The sequence below is a fragment of the Camelina sativa genome, chromosome 16 (assembly GCF_030686135.1).
Source record: "Camelina sativa cultivar CO46 ecotype springtype chromosome 16, ASM3068613v1".
NCBI classification, from domain to species: Eukaryota; Viridiplantae; Streptophyta; class Magnoliopsida; order Brassicales; family Brassicaceae; genus Camelina; species Camelina sativa.
Window position 1 is genome coordinate 24,879,691 of NC_141895.1, and position 21,262 is coordinate 24,900,952.

A 21,262-nucleotide genomic window follows, 5' to 3' on the forward strand; every position below is an offset into this window, starting at 1 on the left:
CAGTAACGATATTAACTTATCAAGGAGTATACGACTGAACTTGATGGTACACAGTTCTCCATTAACAGTTCCACGCGTTATAGTTGTAGAACAGAGAGATTCATAGGGTGTTAAGAGAGATGAGCGAGATATATAAATGTAATTATGATAGCTAGAGTCATAGCTCGAACACAAGTGGCTAAATCTAGTAGAGATATACGAATGTACAGATTGGCGATGAAGGGCATTTCTAGTCTATTTGGTGAATTCTAGGATACTTGAAATTGTAAGATCTTGAAGGTTATACATATACTTAAACATGATTGGGTACTCAAGCGTAACAAAAACATTATGAATTAACCCAAAAGATGGATTTGGATTTAACCACAGACCAAAAGATATAAACTAGCGGAGAAAATTTTGTTATTTAGAGAACCAAAGAGTGACTTAACATTGCGCTTCCAGATACCAAAATACCTAAATCACGAAACTGTTACATCAAATCCAAGCAGCTGAAACAGAGAACCGAAGGAGACGATAGAAACCAAAACTCAACGAAAGAGAAGCATAACAAGAGAGAGAGAGAGAGTGATAAAGAGAGTTTTCAGAATAATCCCCGATCTAATTAAAGGAATTACCATCCTCCTCCACCGCTTCCTCCGTAACTTCCTCCTTCACCACCACCGTAACCTCCTCCACCTTCACGTCTTCCACCACCGTAACCTCCGCCACCACCTCCTCTCGAGTAAGATCCACCGCCACCACCGCCGCTGTATCCTCCCTCGCGTCTTCCTCCACCGTATCCTCCGCCACCACCTCCGCTGTTGTAACCACCACCGCCTCCGCTGCGGTATCCACCGCCACCACCACCACGGCCGCCTCCGCCACCGCTTCCTCGAGACTGAGCCTCGTTGACAGTGATGCTACGGCCATCGAGCTCTTGTCCGTTCATTCCCTCGATCGCATCCTTCATGGATTTCTCATCCTTGAAGGTAACGAATCCGAATCCCCTTGATCTTCCGGTCTCACGATCGTTAATGATCTGTTTAGTTCAACACAACAGTAAACAAAATCAAAATCAGCAACACAATCCAACAAAGTTCATCAGAAAAAAAAAAGAAATGAGATCTACAGAAGAAACAGATTTAAAAAACCGATCGATCTCCGGGCTCATATAAGCAGGAAGATGAACGTACCGATTAGAGAAAAAACAAGTAACAGTAGTAGTAGTAACAAAGAACGAACGAATAGTAACAGAGTAATCGAATCAAGTAACAGAGAAACACAAGATCGGAACAGATCCGTCGAGGATGATCACTCGGAGTCCGATCTCGGCGTGTAACAGACCTTGGAATCAACAACGTCGCCGTATTGAGAGAAGGCTGTCTCAAGAGCTCTGTCATCGGTGGCCCAGGCTAGACCTCCAACGAAGCACCGGAACTCAACATCTGCGGACGCCATTGAAAGTCTTTGAGAAAGAAGAAGATCTAGGGTTTAACAGTGAGGGACGAAAGAGGTTTGTGAAGAGCGAAGATTGAAGAAGACGAAGTCTCCATTTTATAATGGGAGGAGGGAGGCTGAGATGATGACTAACCCAAGGTTAAGATATTTTCTAGGGTTTAATGAAATGTTGGTTTAACCATGGTTAAATGTGTGGTTTACACACAAAAAAAATCGTAGTGGTTGGGGAACATATCACGTGACACATTTTTGTTTTAATGCGCAAAATAATGGAAAAGACGACGACGACGACAATGCGAGAAAAGATATTTTTCTTTGTCCCAAGGAAAAGAAAAATATCTCAGTGGAGGAGAGGCAAAATATCTCATGTCAGGAAATGACACTTTACCCCCCTTAAGTCTCAAGTTGAATATATGATTCATCATCATCACACTGGGCCGGAACAAGTGGGCTTTGTAGAAGTGGGTCGGTATAATTGACCAGAAAAAGTAAAGGCAAACTAAAAAACAAAAAAATTAATGTTGACAGTGGGATTTGATCCCACGCCCTTTCGGACAGGAACCTTAATCCTGCGCCTTAGACCAACTCGGCCATATCAACTTTTGTGATCATGAATCATGTGCATGATATTAGAATAAAAATAAATTCCCTAATTCTAAAAGAACTACCCTGTACATAGTTCCATTTTTGATTTTTCTGCTAAGTGTTCTGAATACTCAAGTCTTTTTGCCTACCAGAAATTTAAAGCAAACAAAATTTTGATCTTCGTTAGTTTACTATGATTATGTCATATATGACTACCAAATTATATATATATATATATATATACAAAAGTGTTACATGATATTGTAACTGTTCGTGGTAAACAACGACAATAAAACATAAAACATTCTTTATAAGAGCAGTGCATCTTTAATACAAATGTGTGTTGGACTTACAGTTGCATTTTGCAATATCGTAATCACAAAATCTTGTCGAACGTTTTAATGTATGTTTCCACTAAGAATAAAAATACATTCAAAGTATATGAGCAATTCCAAAAATATCGACAACAGTTATTAACTCACTCTTTGTAATCATAACGTTGATGCATGTGTGCGTTTTATTTAAATATTGAAAACAAAAAAGTATGAATAGCCAATTTCTCCATATAAAGATTTGTGCCAAATATCAAATTCATGAGGTCTACGACAATAAATACATGCAAAGATTTTAAAATAAAATAAAATAAAATTGTACGGTGAACTTGCTTGCCGGTGAAAGATCTTTTGGGAAGTCCAAGCTTTTGGATATGGTGATGGTAGACGGAAAGAGGATGATGATGTTATGATGGTGCACGACTGCAAGCTTGTGATTTTTTCTTTATTTTTTCAAAATTTTAATGGAAATAAAATTGAATAACAAAAAAAATCTAATAAATGCCAAAGAGGCTAAAAGATACTTAATCTTAACCCTTAAAATTCTTACACAAAAACAATATTTAATCCCAGCTGTTTATAAATTTTCATTTTCGAAATTGTTTGCTAATATTGTCAATTCTGTTTCCATGGTTTAGATTTACGGCTAAGAAATAAGGATATACAACTAAACCAATTAAATTGAGGTCTACGACAATAAAGACATGCAAAGATATATTAAAAACAAAATTGTAACTTGCTTTTGGATATATGGTGTGGTAGACGGAAAGGCGATGACGATGGTCGAAGCTTTTGATTTTTCTTTCTTTATTTTCAAAATTTTAGTGGAAATAAATGTCAACTATAAAGAAGGGAGCCGAAGAGGCTAATTAAAAGATATCTAATCCTAACCTTAAAATTTTTACACAAAAAATTAGATTTAATCCCAGCCGTTAAAAAAATTTCATTTTCAAAATTGTTTGCTAATCAATGTTAATTCTGTTTTCAAGGTTAGATTTACGGCTAAGGATACAACTAAACAAATTAAAAATACCACTAGAAAAAAAAAAAATATATATATATATATATATATATATATAATTAGAAGAATCCTAAAGCGTCACTCGCATTTTATAAAAGATCTCAAGAGAGCAAACTAAAATTGATAGAGACAAAGAGAGGAGTGGAAGAGTCTTGCAGTCCGAAAAAATTGAGAACCCTCCGATGGCTTCTTCATCCGAAGAAGAAGAAGAGTTTGGTTCCACTGAAAACGAATATGGTTCTTTTTCTAGTGAAGAGTCTGACTCTTCATCCGAAGATGAAGAAGAAAAAGAATCTGGTTTCACTGAAAACGAATATGGTTCTTCTTCTAGTGAAGATTCTGACTCTTCATCATCCGAAGAAGAAGAAGTTGAGTGTGGTTCCACTGAAAACGAATCTGGTTCTTCTTCTGGTGAAGAGTCTGACTCTTCTTCCGATGAGGAACCCCAACCTGTTGTAGCATCAAAGAGAGAAAAGCCAGCTGAAACAAGTGTTGTCGTGACCAAGCTTTCTGGTTTGAAGACAACCACCAAACCTACTCACGTGAAGATTCTGCCTGGAAGGCGAAGGTGAAGGCCATGGATGAGGAGCTTTGTGTTATGAGATTGAGGTAATAGCGGACACAACCTCATGAAACAGCTGGTGGTTTGTTCGGTTCCACCAACAAACCATCTGTCTTGTTTGATCATTTCAGCTGCGTCCACTATTACGTCAATCCTCATAACACAAAGCTCCTGATCCATGGTCTTTTTTTTTTTTCTTTTTCCTCTAACATGAATTTGTTATGTGAGTAAGCTCTTAGCCCTACATAGGTTTCTTTATATGCTTTCAGTTTTGGTCTTGTTTTTGTCCTGAGAACAACACATTTAAAATGCTAAACACATCACGTACGTAGTTTTAGTTTTACATAACTAGATATGATGCATGCAACTGCAATAAGATATCATTCTCCAAAATCATTTTGATCTCTGACTTGGATGTCGTTGTTAACTTCTTAACTTTGATGTCGTTGTGCATTAGCCGGATCACAGATTGCTACCATAGTGTCTTATGATGCAAATTTGATGTTGTAAAATTGTATGGTGTAAAATTGGTTGTGCACAACAAAACAACCCAGACGACCATGTAATGATAATATCTATAGATGGTATTATATTCATATTTAGCAACACTTTTCTTAATTAACTACCCAAGTAATCTTATCAACTTTAATCGTCATGTCATGATGACGACTCCTACACACACCCAAGTTATTCAACCACATGTATATTACAATTGAATTTTGGTTTGTTTTTTTGGGCTAACTATTGTAATTTGCTTCGGTCTAGTTTTCTGCATTTTGCACAATGTAAGGTACCATTTTTATAAAAAATACTCTTACAGAATTAGTCTTCTATAGAACTCTTAAGCTGTAAAAGAGGCTTGGTTAGGTTTGGCAACTGTTTCTTGGCTTTTAGATATATTATCCTCCTCTACAAGTGATCACAAACAAACATAACAGATCCCAGTGGTAGCTCTAGCAAATATGAAATCATGGTTTAGGGATCTGCAGATGAACAAATCGGTTTAGTTAACCGGTGTTTGTGACTTTATACCATAGATCAAGTTGATACAAAAGCAGAGCTCTGCAACCTGAATTTATCTATAATCAAGATCATGAAATGAATAAAGAAAAAAGATAACGAACTGGGTTAACTGTAAAATAGTTCTAATGCAATCTTCAGTTATAGGTACGTTTAACGAAGTTTAAATATCACATTCTGACTTAACAAGACCTATTGTGCTTCTTGAATATGAACAAATTAATGAAATCTTGGTTCAGATATGTGAAAATAGTCTGGGAGTAAAACCAAGTTGCTTTACTTTTAACCGGTCGTTATAATAATTAATTAGTAAAATAATGATACATTTGATGGGTTATGGGTTATAAATAGTAAATACAAACAATTTTCGTTGTTGCATAAAAACTTGAACTTGATTTGAATCAATTCGTTGTGCTGACTGACTTCAAACAAACGGCACAATGGTTATAATCTCTGAAACTTCCGGCGGCTCTAATGGCGGCGATCCAAACAAGAAACGTAAAGATGAAGAAGAGAATAGACGAAACAAGAAACTGAAAGGAAAGTTGTCGTATTCTCTACCGATCCCATACGATCTCACGCTAAGTTGCTTCGCGCTAGTTCGGAGATGTCACTACCAGAAACTATCCCTCGTCTGCAGTAACTTCCGAGATATCATCAGGTCGCGTGATCAGATTAATTCCGTTAGAAAAGCCTAGTTGGTACGTTCTGCAACGTGTACCCTATCGAAACTTGCCCAGCACGCTTTCTTGGAGATTGACCCTAATCGAATCACTCCCTCCCATGCCTTTTGGAGCTGCTGTCGTCACGAACGGATCTGATATCTACGTAATCGGTGGACTCGTCGGCGGAAGACCAACGTCAAATTTGATTCTCATGGATTGCAAATCTAGCAGGTGTCGCTTGCTCCCGAGAATGCGTATGTCTCGCTTCCGCGCCTGATCGACGGAAAGATTTATTTATGTTATCGGAGGCTGTTCGATGCAGTTGTGTGACTTGTTGGATATGGGCTTTGCCCCCAACATTTACAGAAGTCCAAACAGAAGATCTTAGGGAGTTTTGAGCCTGAAGTCTTGGATCTGGCCCATCTGGCCGCAGGAGCAAAATCGTCATTTTACAGAAGAGGCAGAGGGAACCCTAGGTCAATGGCCCACTATAAATACCAGAGGTCATTGTCAGAGCTCTGAATCCATTTTTCGGGGCAATTAGAGAGAGAAGAGCTTTTATATTCGTATTAACTGCGCTTAGCTCCTTAATTGTCATTTTCTGTAAAGAACCAGTTCCGATTTATCCCCATTTGATATTCGTATTATTATATTGTCGATTTCATACATCAACATGACTGGATAGAAGTGTTCAATATAAAGGAACAGACTTGGAGTGGATTGGAGTTTCCAAACCTACCTGATACGTATAAAGAGTTTGGGAAGTATGCGGTGATGGAGAAGAAGATTTACCTCATGGATGGTGTATTATGTTGTGCTTTCGACCCCATAAACATGAGATGGTTCCATCAGGGACTGGGATTGGATTACTTGCGTCCTGTGTGGCACATGTCGTATTGTGTGGTAGATGATTTGTTGGTTTGTATTAATCCAACACTGCCTTTGGTTGGAGGTCCAATAGCCTTATATGAGCTAAAGCAGGATATGTTGAGACATGTAAATGGTTTACAGGGTTTTCCTGGTAATATGAATCTCAGCGAGTCTAGAATGGAGAATTTTGATGGGAACTTGGTGATTTTGGGTTCTGATCAGAGTTGGTTTAGTGAGTATAAAGGTAAAAAAGAGATTTGGTGCGTAGAGATCTCTTTTGAAATACGGGGGATAGGTGAGATTTGGGGGAATGTTGAATCAGCTGCTGTTGTGCTTACGACCTTTAACAACACTCCTTCCATTCAGCTTTGTCGAACTGTTACACTTTGATGATAACATGCATGCAGGTATGGATCTGTGATAACTCTGCTTTTACTTCTTTTAGTCTTCTCCTAGCTTCAAAGGCTTAGTTAGATTTTCATGTAACTTGCAGGAGGTACTGATGGATCTGTGATTTATCACATCTACTGTTTGAGAAGCTTGTTGGTATGATAACAGCTTGTTATCTGAAGGCTCAAGAGTAATCTTTACTCTTACGGAATAAGTCTTCTGTAGAATAAGTTGTAAAAAGGGTTAGGGCGCCATTCTTTTGGCCTTTTATGCACAATATGCTTACTAAATTTGTTGAAATGCAACTTTAGTTAGCCATTTTTTCTTAAGAGTTTTCTGGAGTAACATTGTGTCAAGTTTCTTCCGGTTTGCTTCTAGATATAGACTTCCTCTAAAAGTAATTACAATCAGATATTGGAAGTGTAGGACTCAAAACAGAACACAAGAAACAGAGGATATATGAAAAAGAAGACAGATGAACACATGCATCTGAAGTTAGCTGTGTTTTTGAGAAGCTATTTATAATAAGGCTCAATCTTCTCTTTTAGCCTTTATATAATGCTTTTCACGAAACTTGTAGAAATGCAATTCGTGTGAGGAAGCCACGATTTAAATTAAAGACCAAGTCAATGTCTTTAGTTTTCTTCTTTTCATTTCAGGGTTTTCCCTAGATAACTAAGTTGATTCTCTGTTCCTGGTTTGTAGCTACAGAAGTACTTCACGTCTCTCTATCCACAAATCTCTTGAGTTCTAACAAGTTTATCTACGTTTTAATATCAATTTTTTTTTATTTGCTTTTAGATGAATAATTCCTTTTGCATGTAGTCACAATCAGATATTGAAAGTGTAAGACTCAAAACAGAGGATGAAGATGTAGGAGTAGGTATAACAAAACCCAATGTGCTTCTATTATATGAGCAGTATGAAACTCTTGGTTTAAAGGTGAGCAAATCAAACCGGTTAAGTTAACCAGTGGTTTTGATGTTATGGTGGACAAAATACAAAGAAGATTAGTTGACATAAGCACAACCGTCCAAACACACCTTCATGGCTTTAATAACACTTTGCAAGGGAAGGATCTTTATTTACATATTATACCTTTTGAGCAGCAAGTATGAAGCAAATTGGCTAAGAAGATGACACCTCAAGAGTAACTCGTCTTTTCACGCAATTAGCCTTTAATAGAATTCTTAAAGCTGTAGAAAGGATTGATTAGGCTACATTCTCTATTAGCCTTTCTAAAATAATTTGCTGAAATGCATCTTTTGGTCAGCTATGTTTTTGAGATTGTGAGTCTCACTATTGCAAGTTCTTTCCGTTTGCTTTTAGATTTAATGATCCCTTGCTAGTAGTGATCACAAACAAACATAACAGAACTTCATGTGCTTCTTCTACTATATCAGCAAATATGAATTTTTGGGTTTAATTAAGGATATGTAGATCAGCAAGCCGGATTACTTAGTTAAAAACTGTGCTTCTACAATATCCAATTGAGAAGATATAGAGACAAGTTGATACAAAGCCCTAAAGCTATATCTATGTCCAAAGAGAAGACATTATAATACTAAGCGTCTTGGTTCAGAGATGTGTGGGAGCAATAAACTTTAGAAGATGATTCTTCATAGACCAAAACAAGGCCCAGCCCAAACAATCTATACTAATAGAAAGTAGAAGTTATAAGCTTCTTAAGGCGTTTACCTAAGCTTTAAAACCACCAATAGTGATTAGCCACCTCACTAATTAACATTTTTAAATATCTCCAGAATTTTCTATATTAAGAATTGTTTTAAAGAGCCTATAAGGATTTGATATGTCATTCATTAACATTTTTTAAATTTACAGAATTTTTTAGAAAAAGAAAACTTTAAAATTTATGAAAATAAAAGAACTATATACAATATCCCACATCGGCTAGAATTTTTTTTAGACAATGGTTCAGAACCAGTATAAATAAGATTAATATGCTTCTAACAATGAATGAGCAGGAAAACTTGATTTATCAGGCGTCCAAGATTATAAGTTTTATTCGGTTTGATCCAGTTTTTTATTTGATCAAAAAAATATATTACAATATTTAAAATTTTTAAAAGTTTAAATATTATAAGCTTCTAAAGGCGTCCACCTAGGATTTTAAACCACCAATAGGGATTAGACACTTCACTAATTAACTTTTTAAAATTTCCAGAATTTTCTATATTAAAAATTATTTTAAACAACCTATCAGGATTTGACATGTCATTCATTAACATTTTTTAAATTTCCAGAATTTTTTAGAAAAAGGAAAATTTTAAATTTATGGAAATAAAAGAACTATGTACAATATCCCACATCGGCTATAAAATTTTTAAACAATGATTCAGAACCAGTATAAATAAGATTAATATGCTTCCAACAACGAATGAGCAGGAAAGCTTGATTTATCAGGCGTCCAAGTTTAAAATTATATTCGGTTTGATCCAAGTTTTTATTTAATCAAATTAAAACTTTAAAAAGTTTCAAAAAAATATATTACAATATTTAAAATTTTTAAAAGTTTTAATATTATAAATATTGAAACTTTAAAAAAATTTTAGCTTTTAAAAAGTTTTTAAATATTATAATTTATAAATTTTAAAAGTTTAAAATATTATAAATATTGAAACTTTTTAAAAGTTTAAATATTATAAATATTGAAACTTTTATAAGTTCTTAGCTTTTAAAAAGTTTTTAAAAGGTTCAAAAATTATATTTCGAAACCTTTTAAAAGTTTAAAATATTATAAGTATTTATGTAAAACATAAATTATCTTATTTATCTACGTTTGTGCCTTTTATTTCTTATGAGCTGTAAAACATATTTTTGTGTATGATTTTATAGATGAGTTGATATTCTTTCATTAACTTTTTTTTTTTTATCTTATGTTTATTTTTATGAGAAAAGAAATGATTTTGTTCTTGGAGTTTGATGGATTAACAAGTTGTGTGGTAGTCTAAAAAAAGGTTTTTTAGTGGAAGAATGTGAAGAAGTTGACGAGGATGAAGAAGAAAAAGAGTACAGCCAAGAACCAGATGGTAAAAGTAATGATGACGATTACCACAAAATTTGACAATAGAAATGACAAGAAAGAATATGAAGAATAAGAAAACATTGAATAAAAACACGAAAACATAGGTGGTAGTGATCAATTAAATATGAAAACGAGTTAAATTCATGATGATAAAATTGTTTTGTTTTTCTGGTGGTCAAAGAAATAGTTTAGGATATGTGAGGTCATCAGTTTAATTCGCCTCGCCTGGATGTCGAGTTAAATTCATGATTTTTTTTATCAGATTTGATTTTATAATACAACTGATTTCTATATTTTTCCTTAATACTAATTTAATTTTTTTATAAGATAATATTTATTACCTTCATCAATCATATATAGTTTTTATTTATTTTTCCTTAATACTAATTTAATTTTTTTATAAGATAATATTTATTACCTTCATCAATCATATATAGTTTTCGTTAAAATATATCAAATATATTATTATTCATAAATAATAATAAAAACCTAGTTATTCATAAATAAAAACAAAAAGTAAAAGTTCTACCGAGAATTGAACTCGGGTTACTGGATTCAGAGTCCAATGTCCTAACCGCTAGACCATAGAACCATTTGTTATACATCTAAAATATTGTGTTATTTATCATCACTTTCATCTTCACCGAGCCGTTGCTCTATCTATCTCTTTTCTCATTTACTTCACCGTTCGCTGTAAATCTCACAGTTCTTCTCCGACCTGCTCTAATGCTTCTCCACTGCAACATTAGCTACACCTCATCGTTCTCCGTCATCTCCTCCTCTCTCCGCCGTCAAGACCATCCAGATGAATCACAAGACACAGTAATCCGTCGCCGGCACAATGCTAGATCCCTTTCTATATACATCCGTCATAATCGAGACCCAAAGCTCAACAAAAACCCTAACGAATCTCAAGAATCCTTCGCTCCTCCTCCGCGGCGTGATGTTGACGGTGATGACCGATCGAAGCTGCTCGAGCTCTCTCTTGTAACCAGAAGAACTCCGCAGTTCCCTGGTTCAATCTACGCTCAATCTGCTTCTGATGCTGATGTTGCTTCCTCTCTTCCTTCGCTTCGTAAGTTTCTCGGCTCTGATGACGAAGGAGAGAGCGAGATGGAGATGATAGTTAAGGCGCTTGAGATTAGAAGGAAAGTGACGAAAGAGATTATTAAAGAGTCTTTGGTGAGGAAAGGTAGATTTGGGATTACGTATGCGACTAATGTGACTGATCGTTTGGGTGATTTTGTTGATCATGTGATGATTGAAGCTGCCGCGTTGAAGCAGTTGCCGGAATTTTCAGAGTCGAGGTTTAACCTTCGCGTCAGGACTGTTATAGAAGACTCCAATTTCGTGCCTCTTGTAAGGTCAAGCTCCTTTTTTTTTTAGTGCACAAGGTGTTCGATGATTGGTCTCTGAGAAATAAAAATTTAACTCTTTCTGAGATTTGAGTATATCTAAGATTATAAATTCAGTCGAAACTGAATTCTATGGAAGCTTATACCAGAATTGTTTATGCTTTGTGTTGTGGTACGTGAGTTACAATGTTGTTGGCTTTATTTGGGGAGTTCGAAAAGTAGTAGTGTTTTTTCATTATGATTCTAAACCGTGCAGGTGGTTGAAGCACCATGAGTTTTCATATAATAGAATTGCCAAGATCATATGCATGTCAAAGGGGAATCTTGACTCCATAAGGATCATGATCGAATGGCTGAAGACCATTCATGTGAAGGGTGAATTCATAGGAGTTGCATTCTTGAGATCTGGGGACAACATTTTGCAACGTAGTCGTGAAGAGCTTGATGAGGTTGTTGAGTATCTAGAGAGTAATGGTGTCAGGAGGGATTGGATGGGATATGTGGTTGGAAGATGTCCTGAACTACTGTCTTTCAGCATGGATGAAGTGAAAAGCCGTGTTGATTTCTTCTTGAAAATGGGTATGAATCAGAATGACTTTGGCACGATGGTCTATGATTATCCAAAGATAATTGGGTACTTCTCATTCGAAGAGATGGAGAAAAAGGTACTGAAAGTTATATTTTCTTTTTCCAAAGGTACTGAAAGTTATATATATATATATATATATATATATATATTTCGAAAAAAAAAAATATATATATATATATATATATTTCGAAAAAAATATATATATATATATTTCTTTTGATGCGCCAATGTTAGGGATTGTCTTTTGAATTCATAAATGTGTTGCTTCTCTTAAACCAGATCAATTACCTGAAAGAGTTTGGCCTTAGCACAGAAGAAGTTGGGAGACTATTAGCCTTCAAGCCACACCTCATGGGATGCAGTATTGAAGAACGATGGAAGCCTCTAGTCAAATATTTCTACTACCTTGGAATCCCCAAAGAAGGAATGAGAAGAATTCTTGTCGTGAAACCAATTCTTTACTGCATTGACTTGGAGAAGACAATCGCACCAAAAGTAATTTAAACTTAGTAATATGCTATGAAGTTTGAACTCCCTATACGTATACACAGCAGATTTCATTAACTCAGCTTCTCTTGTATTTTTTAAAGGTAAGATTTCTACAGGAGATGGGTATTCCTAATGAGGCCATTGGAAACATGTTAGTAAAGTTTCCTTCTTTCCTAACAAACAGCCTCTACAAGAAAATCCGACCTGTGGTTAGTATTGTTTCCTCTGAACCAAAGATGTTCCATAGAGTGTGATGTTAGTGTTACTCATAGCATATGATGATCCCGGAACTGCATCTGATATTGTATAAGTTGTGATTCTACAGGTGATTTTTCTCTTGACCAGAGCCGGAGTAACCCAAAAGAATATCGGTAAAGTTATCGCAATGGATCCAGCTCTACTTGGATGCAGCATAGGGACGAAGCTAGAACCCAACATGAGATACTATGTATCATTGGGAATCCGATTTCATCAACTAGGCGAAATGATTGCTGATTTCCCGATGCTACTTCGATATAACGTTGATAATCTGCGTCCAAAGTACCGTTACTTGCGAAGAACAATGATCCGTCCGCTTCAGGATCTCATTGAGTTTCCCAGGTAACATTAAGAGACTTTTACATGAAATGATATAAGACTTGCAAGATATAGCTTTTAAGTATCCATGAAGTGACATGATACTTTTTAACAGATTCTTTAGCTACTCATTGAAGCGTCGGATAATCCCAAGGCATACCATTATGGTTCAGAACAGAGTTAACTTCAAGCTCAGGTACATGTTGGCTTGTACGGATGAAGAGTTTGAGAGAAGAGTAAAAGAGAAAGTGGAGAGAAGAGAAAGGTTCGAAGCTGGTCTTGGCTCTGACTCTGAGGATTCTCAACTTTTGGATGAGAACATCTCCGATGAGGAGTTTGATTTGACAGACTCTTTGGAAGAAGAGGATTTAGCATAATGATTAGTTTTGTACCATGAAAGCTGTATATAGTCAGTGTACATTTAACACAATATAAACGATATAACATGTGTGAATTGAATTAGTCTTAATTTAGAAATATTAATATAATAAACAGTTCATTTTTCAATTTTTTTTTTTTTTTTTTTTTTGTTCAAAAAAAAAAAAAGATGGGCTCCGTCTTTGCTTTGTCCACAACGTCGGCACGCAAGAATACGTCATAGTATGAAATTACATGTTCTTAGATTTGTGTATTCCATGTTGTATGTCATGCTGAGTAAGTTTACTCCCCCAGAGCAGAACTGAATCAAAGAAACCGTCACGAACACAATCCAAATCCATCTCACTCGATTCCAATGCGGCAGATGGCATTCCGTTCAATGAGATCAAGATCCACCTGCATAACAAATGACAATAAAACAATAAGACATTACTTCTCAAAAACCACTGTAGTATAAACAAGAGTAAGATCTTGTACCTTGTGTCCAAACAGATCACGGATGTTGTCGATGTCGTATAAAATCATTGTTGGTCTGTTATGAAACAAAACTCGAAGAGTCAGCACTTTCGTTCGTAATCAAAATGTGTCCCTGATCTAATACCATCTATTACTGTACCTTTCAAGAGAGACACCCCATGCAATGACTCTAACATCCTCTGGGAGACCCATAGGTAGCAACATCTCTGGTCTGAACATGCCAGAGTTTCCCACTTCTACCCATTTCCCTAAACCTTCATGGTAGCTGGAAATGACAACAGATACAATATTAGTGTCTGTATATTTTTTTCGTATTTAAGAGATGATGGTTTGTTCCAATTTACCCGAAAATCTCCATGCTTGGTTCGGTGAAGGGTTGTAGGCAGGCTTGAAACGCAGCTTGGACATCCCTGTAAAGCATAAAGTTAAGTTTAACCCTTTGTTTTTTCTTAAGCGACTTTTGAAGCATAAATTACGTGAAAGAAGGAGAAGTGATAAAGCATTTACCTAAGCGTGAGAAGAAGTCATGTAATACACCGATGAGATCACCCAACGTAAGGCCACGGTCACAGACCAAACCTGAGCAAAAGAGGGAAATATTTGATGGCAAGTTTTGGTGCATTTTCATCCTTCTAACTTTCAAACCCATATGTCAAAACTAATTAGCTAGGGCAATTACCTTCAATCTGATGGAACTCTGCCAGATGGGTTCGGTCAACAGCCTCGTTTCTGAAGACACGGTCTATAGAAAAGTACTTCTTGGGAGTGAAAGGTTTCTACGAAAAAGGATAAAAGTAAATTAACTCCGGATAATTCTACAGCTTTTGAGAAATGGAAAGCCAAAGTCATATTGAGTCAGACCTTTGCGAGTGCATATAGCATCCTAGATGAGACCGCCGTTGTGTGGGTACGAAGGAGATTTTTGTTTGCTTCCTCTCTTTTCCAATCATAGTTATACCTGTACAATGGAAAATATGATGAGAGATCGCAAATTATTTTAGTACTATGACTATCAGAGGTAGTAAGCATCAAAACGAGTTGGTACCCTCTCGATCCATATCCACCAGACTCATGAACTTGTTTCACCTTCTCAACATAATCTTCTGGCAATTCCCTTGTAGTTGAAGGAGCTACAGTCAAACATTCACAGATTAAACTTAACAGTTTCATTGAGATGTCATTAAGTAGCTGGGAAGAACTGTCCCAAAGATAAACTCAGTGACTGAGCATTCAAACAACGAACCTTTTAGAAAGAAGGTGTCATGAGAGTCACGAGCAGGATGCTGCTGAGGCTGGAACAGTGCATCAAAATTCCAGAAGCTACAAGGCATAGGAAAAAAGGTTAAGATCAACTAATGTACAGAAAGGAGGATAATCTTTTTAATCACGAAAAGCTGAAGGCCTCCAAACATGATTCCTTGATAACTAGATGGATTGTGAAAAAGATCGATGGAATTGCATGAGGTGCTTCGCTGTCTAGTATCAAAAGAGATATACGCATCTAAGTGATAAAATACCTGCTCTCCACAAAGTTGTTTGTTGGCATCTCTTCAAATCTGTGACCACATAAGGCTAAAAATCATTTTTTCCCCCATAGCAGAAAAATGGAAATACTAGAAACTTGGTAAAAGTCTCACCCCATCTGGCGGAATATGTCTTTCAACTGCTTCCGTACCTGAAACATATAACAAATTTTAAAATTAATAGTATATCCATTTTGTGCGACAGAAAAGATAACTATCACGTAAAATATATTTCAGTGTGAGTTATGCAAAAACGCGAAGACATGTTGAGCTTAAAGTAAAGGCATTCAACAATTTGTTAACGTTTGAGTACCTTGAGAAGGGGATGAAGATGCCCAGCATCAAGAGGCTGTCCTTTAGCATTGAAATTATACTCCTTGAATTGTAGCTCTTTCCAGCTGCAGGGGAGTACCAATTTCCTCTCTTATTTGCTCTATCTCACCAATATCATTAATAAGTTGCAAAAGAAAGGAGTAGTACATACGTTTGTAGATTTTCTCGCGTCAAGTCGGTGGCTAATTTCTTTCTTTTGGGAGCATAGTTAGGACCTTTCTTTACGGAATAGCCCTTCCATTCCCTAAGAAGAAAGAGAGAAGGTTGAACTAATTCCCTAAAAGAAATAATCTACATATGAAAAGCGCAGATATTTACTTTGATTCTATAAGGCTTCGGGTTTTGAGAGAATTGAGACTTGCTTCGTCAAGTTCCTAGAGGGGAAAAAGATCAACTTAGTCATATGAATTACAAAGCTGCATACAAATTCTACAAAAATCTTTTGAATGAAGATGAATACAAACCATTCCTTCCTGTATTTGTAAAAGCAAATTCTTCACTTTATCTTCAACGTGTTGAACCTACAACAAAATGGTTCAGAGCTAACGATGCAGACTAAATAGATGCAGAATTAAAACTGCATATAATACAATTTCAATACGCCATTTCAAAGCAGGGAGGTACGAATAAAAAGTGAAAAACAACCCATAATATTAAAATCCTTGGCAGATTCAACAGTAACCATTCCAATTCAGTACCATAACGAACAAGAAGCACTGCATAACCAAATATGCACAGGATGCCTTGTAATTACCTTCCTAGAAACTTGCTTTCCCAGTTGCACCCAGTTGTGTTTTCCAACTTGTGAACGGCCAATCTTGAAGACAGAAGGATCTAGTTTTCTCTGAAACAGTAAAATTTCACACCCGTCATTTCAACATGACATCGAATCCATGACTCAACAAGTCATCATGATAAAGGAAATTAGAGGAATCAAGAAACACAAGGTATGGGAATGTTGTTTCCATTAGAAAAAAACACCTTGAGTTCATCCATCGATATGCTACCTTCCGCAGGAACAGCCAAGAAAAGCTGTACCTCGGGCGATCCTTCCACAGCATATTTCTTCCCTTCCTCAGTCAAAACCAATGATTCTCGTCTAATGTCCTGCATAAAAAACAATGAAACACCACATTGCAATAATGCTTATGTAACCAATGCAACCATTAAACCCTGAAAAACAGAGACTCAATAAGGTGATTGTCCATAGCCAATTAGCCATTCATGATCTCCCATAAGATCAATCACTACTAAGACCCTACAATCTAAACCTCACACAAAAAGCTAAATCCTCATATATATTCATAATTCTTCTTCTCCGCAGACCAAATTCAACTTGAATAGAACGTGGCAATTGGTGGTGGTACCTGAGTCTCGATGTAACGAAAAGCTTGTAAGCTCTTGACGACATTGACGAGTTCGTCGTGGTTAAGGTTATGTTCGGCGGCGAATTGACCGGAATCTGCGATATTTTCGTTGTTCTGCAGGAAACCTAGAATCGCCTCCTCCGCCATTTTTTCTCTTCCGGTGCTCGTATCTCCCCAGGTCCGCCGTGAATTTTAAAGAGCTCCGAGTTTCAATTTTTGCCCTACTCCACTCGGAGAAATAAGTATAACTGAAAAAAGTGAAAATATATATAGTAGATGTGGTCGAAGAACCCGTGGTTTGAAACAGAGATTTTCGGTTTAGGGTTAACCAGAAGTGATGTCTAATTAAAAGCTTTTAAAAGTATTGGGCTTTTCTAATCAATGACGGTAAATTCGGTGTCCTCGAATTGCAAATATTATTCCCTTTACCGTTTCATTGTAACGACACCGTTTTGTTATGAGATTCTCAGTTTTCGGCTATTTGCATGGGAGTGCTACGTGGCATGTGGAGAAGTTGCCAGTGTAACGAGTTCTTCTCTTCACCTCAACCGCACTAAAAACAGAAACCGAAAAGAAGAAAAAAATCAAAAGAGATAACGAGAGGAAGAAGACGATGAGGAAGATGAAGCACTTGTCCACCGTTGCCAACGACGTCGTTCAGAGATGTTCCCAGTATTTTTCTTCTCTGTCCCTTGATATATGTATGTTTTAATTTAAAGAAGGTGTAATTAAGATGTTAACAGTGAAATTGAAACGTTGATCATTACAAAAATTGTGTGCAGTTCTATGGGATTTCGTTTCCTTGATAGCCCAAAAGAATAGCAAAATCAGTTATATAGCATCGTTTATGAATGATGATTTATGATGTTGTAGGGAACTAGAGACAACCATTGATAAATTGGTGGAGGAGTTTGAATTTCAATGGAAGCCAGGAACTACCTCCGGAGGTACTTACTCGAAGAAGTTTGTGGAGTTTTGCAACTCAAAGGTGACAAGTCGAGTTTGTGAAAACATACTTGAGAGAATAAAAGATGGTTCTTTCAGCCGTCTCACGTTCGATATGATGCTTGCCTGGCAACAACCTGACGCAGATGACAAGGAATCTTATAGGGTACGTACTTAAATTGAAACTTGATATGATGATCTCTTAATTTCTTGCTTCTGACCAAGTCGTTTATATATACATACTTTTTACTTGTGCTCAAAGGAAGCAGTAGGTAAAGAGAGTGAAGACAAGAGGATCCAAGCAACCCTATCCCCAGAGCAAGATGACATCTCTCTTTTTTATTCGGACATGATGCCGCTTCTCGTAAGCAAATTAGCTTCTGTTGTTTGAGGTATGCATGTGACACCGGTTAACTAATCATATGTCTAAATTATTATATGTGAATTAATTAGGTTGATCATGAACCAAGTGTGGGTGAAGATGCCTTTGTCTATTTAGGCTCAATCATTCCTCTCCCTGTGGATGTCATCAACGGAAGATACACATTTGAGACTCTAACTGCTCCGACCGGCCACCAACTTCACTTTCCTGCTTACGATATGTTTGTCAAAGAAATACACAAGTAGTTATTCTTATATATACCAATAGTTGGTTTACTAGCTAGGCTTAGTGTAAATCATGTCTTTTCTTTCTAACTTATTTTTTCGTATGATCAAGGTGTATGAAGCATTTGCAAAAGCAAGCGAAACCTAAAGGGATCGAATTGGCGGAAGATGAAATTATATTGCATGTTGAAGGAACAATGGCGTCACAGAGAGTGGTTCGCCACATTAAAGAAACAAGCTGGCCAGGTTTGGTTTCACTATTCATAAGAAATAATATTATATGCATATTTTTGTCAAGTTTGATTCATAGTCATGGACTAATTGGCTACTAATTTCTCATCGGAATTTCTTGAATTTTTGTAGGTAGACTTACTTTAACAAACTATGCACTATACTTCGAAGCCGCAGGAATTATAAACTATGAAGATGCTATTAAGATAGATCTTTCCAAGGACAGTGAAAACTCTGCAAAGCCTATGTCAACTGGTCCATTGGGTGCCCCTCTTTTCGACAAGGCCATTGTCTACGAGTCTCCAGAATTGTAAGAATTTATGCATAACTGAGGATGATATGCACTGTTTGACTACTTTTAGTTTAAAATATCTATATTGATTCCCTTAAATTTGTTTCTTCTACAGTTTTACTTTAGAATTCTTAAAGTGAATCATAATACCATAATATGATGATTAATATTTCAAATCTTTCATTTTGCCATAGTGCCATTGACTATATGGCATTTCTCGGATGGGGCAGTATTTTGTGAAGTTGGCGTACATATTTCCTTAATTTGAAATCAATTTTGCTTGGTAGAAAGTAGAAACACAAAACTTATGGAACATGATGCCTCATTTATGTGTACATTTTTGTTCTATGCATAATTAGTGAGGATGGAATTGTCATAGAGTTTCCAGAGATGACAAGCTCAACAAGACGAGATCATTGGCTTATGCTTGTGAAGGAGATAACATTAATGCACAAGTTCTTGAGAAAATTCAATGTTGAATCTCCCTTGCAAGCATGGGAAGTCCAATCGAGAACAATCTTGGGAATAGTACGGTTGCACGCAGCCCGCAAAATGCTGAGAATATCTCCCCCGGATCCAAAAAAGTTTTTAATATTTAGCTTATTTGAGGAAGTTCCAAAGGGAGACTACGTACTGGAAGAGCTAGCAGAGATTAGTCTAAAGGTGGGCACTACTAGAAACCCGTGTAGTGCTAGTTCCATATTGAAGAATATGAACATGGATCAGCTTGGTAACATGGTAAAAGAAGAAGGAGGCGATACATGCAAGGAGAAGGGGGGAGTGGCTGATAAAAAAGAAATGCTTGCATCTCTTGAAAGTGTAGTGAATCAATCAAGAGAAGAGGGAAAGGTGATTGAGAAGGCTAAAGCCACAACAACGGAGCTCCAAGAAGAAGGGATTAGTGAAAGTGTAGCAGTTCTTATGGTAAGAAGTTTTTTTATGATGTGTTGTTGGGCTAGTGTGGTAGGATAAACTTTAGGTAAGACTGAGAAATCGGATAGTCTCAAGTTCAGTTTTACATGCATGGAAAAAAAAAACCAATTTCTTGGATCACCTAGAGATTCAATATGTGGTCCATTGCTATTTTAGACTGCCCATGCTAGAAGTGATTGCTTATTTAATTACTGGTCTATCTAACTGACAACGATGAGGTTATCTTGCAGGAGTTGCTGAGGCCGTTGCAAGATGCATTACCATGGTTCCAACAAGTGCTTTATTGGGAAAGGCCGTCTCGTACACTGTTCATTCTAGCCATTACTATCTTAACTGTCTACATGTGAGTTTAAAGTAACATATGTGAGTAAATTTTATGGTATATATACCATTAATCAATAAACTAATTTTTTATCACGTCACAGGGAGTGGATTGGTAAGGCTATAGCTGCTTGCTTAATAGGGATGGTGGCTAAAATGGCTCAGACTAGGCATAAGATTGTCCACACAAAAAGTGAGGATGAGGTAACAGTGAGCACAGAATCTGACCAAACAATGACCGAGAGTATTGTGTCGGCTCAGTATGGCTTAATAAGACTTCACCAGTTGATGCAACATGTTAATGTCACCATCATGAAGTTGCAGTCCATATATACCTCCAAGGCTAGCAAGGTAGCCTACATCACTTCTTGCAAAAATTGTTTTAGTTATATTGGGAAGTGTCTACTGTTTTAAAAAATGAGTTCTCTCTAACTCTTGGTCGTAGCATGCAAGCATGGTGATGGCATCGATGCTAGTGTTGGCAAGCTTCTTCGCGGTAGTGCCGTTCAAGTTGTTCATAATATTTAGTACAATATATTGCTTCGTAATGACATCAAGTGTGGGGAGATACATGAGCAACGATCAGAGTAACCGGAGAATGAAAGAGTGGTGGGATTCCATACCCATTGTCCCCGTTCGTGTACTTAACGCTTCGTCCAAGTAGTTTCTTCACCTAGTGTGAGGTACTACTAAGACGAGTCTTTTTTTCTCCTTTTCTTTTACCTATATCAAAAGCTAATAGAGAATTAAAGAATGTTTTTTTTAAAACAGTTTTCTTCTGTAAAATATTTCAAGCATACGTTACTGCTATTATGATAATAAATAAAACATTGTATTAATATACTTATTTTATTCTTATTCTAGAAACTAGTAAAAGTTATAAACATGTTGATCTAGTTACTCGTCAGTTTTATAT

At 36.4% G+C, this 21,262-nt stretch overlaps 3 protein-coding genes, 2 non-coding genes and 3 pseudogenes across 9 annotated transcripts; 4 read left to right on the forward strand and 4 right to left on the reverse strand.

The window, feature by feature from the left end:
• Positions 1–385: 385 nt before the first annotated feature.
• Positions 386–1,508, reverse strand: LOC104751822 (glycine-rich RNA-binding protein GRP1A). Of its 2 annotated transcripts, none has more exons than XM_010473862.2 (2): positions 1,327–1,508; positions 386–1,021 (listed from the first exon to the last, which is right to left on the reverse strand). In XM_010473862.2, the coding sequence occupies exons 1-2, from the start codon at positions 1,438–1,440 to the stop codon at positions 614–616; spliced, it is 522 nt and encodes a 173-aa protein (XP_010472164.1). In that variant the 5' UTR covers positions 1,441–1,508; the 3' UTR covers positions 386–613. The 2 variants fall into 2 exon arrangements, with proteins under 2 accessions (XP_010472164.1, XP_087348504.1); XM_087492378.1 differs by having other exon boundaries at positions 1,176–1,508.
• A 451-nt stretch (positions 1,509–1,959) lies between these two features.
• On the reverse strand, positions 1,960–2,040 carry TRNAL-AAG (transfer RNA leucine (anticodon AAG)). The gene has a single exon. It is a non-coding gene; the product is annotated as a tRNA-Leu (tRNA).
• Positions 2,041–5,400: 3,360 nt separating this feature from the next.
• On the forward strand, positions 5,401–5,902 carry LOC104753916 (putative F-box/kelch-repeat protein At2g21680 pseudogene; annotated as a pseudogene).
• A 497-nt stretch (positions 5,903–6,399) lies between these two features.
• Positions 6,400–6,885, forward strand: LOC147925926 (putative F-box/kelch-repeat protein At2g29800 pseudogene; annotated as a pseudogene).
• A 3,566-nt stretch (positions 6,886–10,451) lies between these two features.
• TRNAQ-CUG (transfer RNA glutamine (anticodon CUG)) lies at positions 10,452–10,523 on the reverse strand. Its single transcript has one exon. It is a non-coding gene; the product is annotated as a tRNA-Gln (tRNA).
• A 44-nt stretch (positions 10,524–10,567) lies between these two features.
• On the forward strand, positions 10,568–13,447 carry LOC104751824 (transcription termination factor MTERF2, chloroplastic). Of its 2 annotated transcripts, none has more exons than XM_010473863.3 (6): positions 10,568–11,295; positions 11,543–11,951; positions 12,155–12,370; positions 12,466–12,573; positions 12,690–12,964; positions 13,056–13,447. In XM_010473863.3, exons 1-6 carry the CDS (start codon positions 10,658–10,660, stop codon positions 13,315–13,317), a joined length of 1,908 nt encoding a protein of 635 aa, XP_010472165.1. In that variant the 5' UTR covers positions 10,568–10,657; the 3' UTR covers positions 13,318–13,447. The 2 variants fall into 2 exon arrangements, with proteins under 2 accessions (XP_010472165.1, XP_087348503.1); XM_087492377.1 differs by having other exon boundaries at positions 10,597–11,290.
• LOC104751823 (phenylalanine--tRNA ligase alpha subunit, cytoplasmic-like) lies at positions 13,308–17,258 on the reverse strand (annotated as a pseudogene). Its single transcript, XR_015584950.1, has 18 exons — positions 17,019–17,258; positions 16,633–16,758; positions 16,406–16,495; positions 16,116–16,172; positions 15,970–16,025; positions 15,803–15,895; positions 15,632–15,716; positions 15,433–15,470; positions 15,313–15,351; positions 15,039–15,115; positions 14,841–14,925; positions 14,657–14,753; positions 14,475–14,571; positions 14,303–14,374; positions 14,140–14,205; positions 13,935–14,060; positions 13,796–13,850; positions 13,308–13,714 (listed from the first exon to the last, which is right to left on the reverse strand). The product of XR_015584950.1 is annotated as a phenylalanine--tRNA ligase alpha subunit, cytoplasmic-like (transcript).
• Positions 17,259–17,525: 267 nt separating this feature from the next.
• Positions 17,526–21,191, forward strand: LOC104753917 (uncharacterized). 2 transcript variants are annotated; one of them, XM_019237480.2, is made up of 10 exons: positions 17,526–17,719; positions 17,892–18,129; positions 18,226–18,327; positions 18,417–18,586; positions 18,682–18,815; positions 18,933–19,110; positions 19,452–20,016; positions 20,256–20,368; positions 20,451–20,697; positions 20,792–21,191. In XM_019237480.2, coding segments are annotated over exons 1-10 (1,968 nt in total). In that variant the 5' UTR covers positions 17,526–17,717; the 3' UTR covers positions 21,011–21,191. The 2 variants fall into 2 exon arrangements, with proteins under 2 accessions (XP_019093025.2, XP_019093024.2); XM_019237479.2 differs by having other exon boundaries at positions 17,535–17,690.
• The last annotated feature ends 71 nt before the right edge of the window (positions 21,192–21,262 follow it).

Excerpts from the sequence above, each read along its gene's own strand:
- LOC104751822 (XM_010473862.2), bottom strand. The coding sequence starts at position 1,440 with ATGGCGTCCGCAGATGTTGAGTTCCGGTGCTTCGTTGGAGGTCTAGCC. Across the intron at positions 1,022-1,326 it reads GCGACGTTGTTGATTCCAAG|ATCATTAACGATCGTGAGAC; the intron begins GTCTGTTACACG and ends TGAACTAAACAG.
- LOC104751824 (XM_010473863.3), top strand. The coding sequence starts at position 10,658 with ATGCTTCTCCACTGCAACATTAGCTACACCTCATCGTTCTCCGTCATC. Across the intron at positions 11,952-12,154 it reads TCGAAGAGATGGAGAAAAAG|ATCAATTACCTGAAAGAGTT; the intron begins GTACTGAAAGTT and ends CTCTTAAACCAG. Across the intron at positions 12,574-12,689 it reads ACAAGAAAATCCGACCTGTG|GTGATTTTTCTCTTGACCAG; the intron begins GTTAGTATTGTT and ends GTGATTCTACAG.
- LOC104753917 (XM_019237479.2), top strand. The coding sequence starts at position 17,632 with ATGAGGAAGATGAAGCACTTGTCCACCGTTGCCAACGACGTCGTTCAG. Across the intron at positions 19,111-19,451 it reads GTCTACGAGTCTCCAGAATT|TGAGGATGGAATTGTCATAG; the intron begins GTAAGAATTTAT and ends ATGCATAATTAG. Across the intron at positions 20,698-20,791 it reads ATACCTCCAAGGCTAGCAAG|CATGCAAGCATGGTGATGGC; the intron begins GTAGCCTACATC and ends TCTTGGTCGTAG.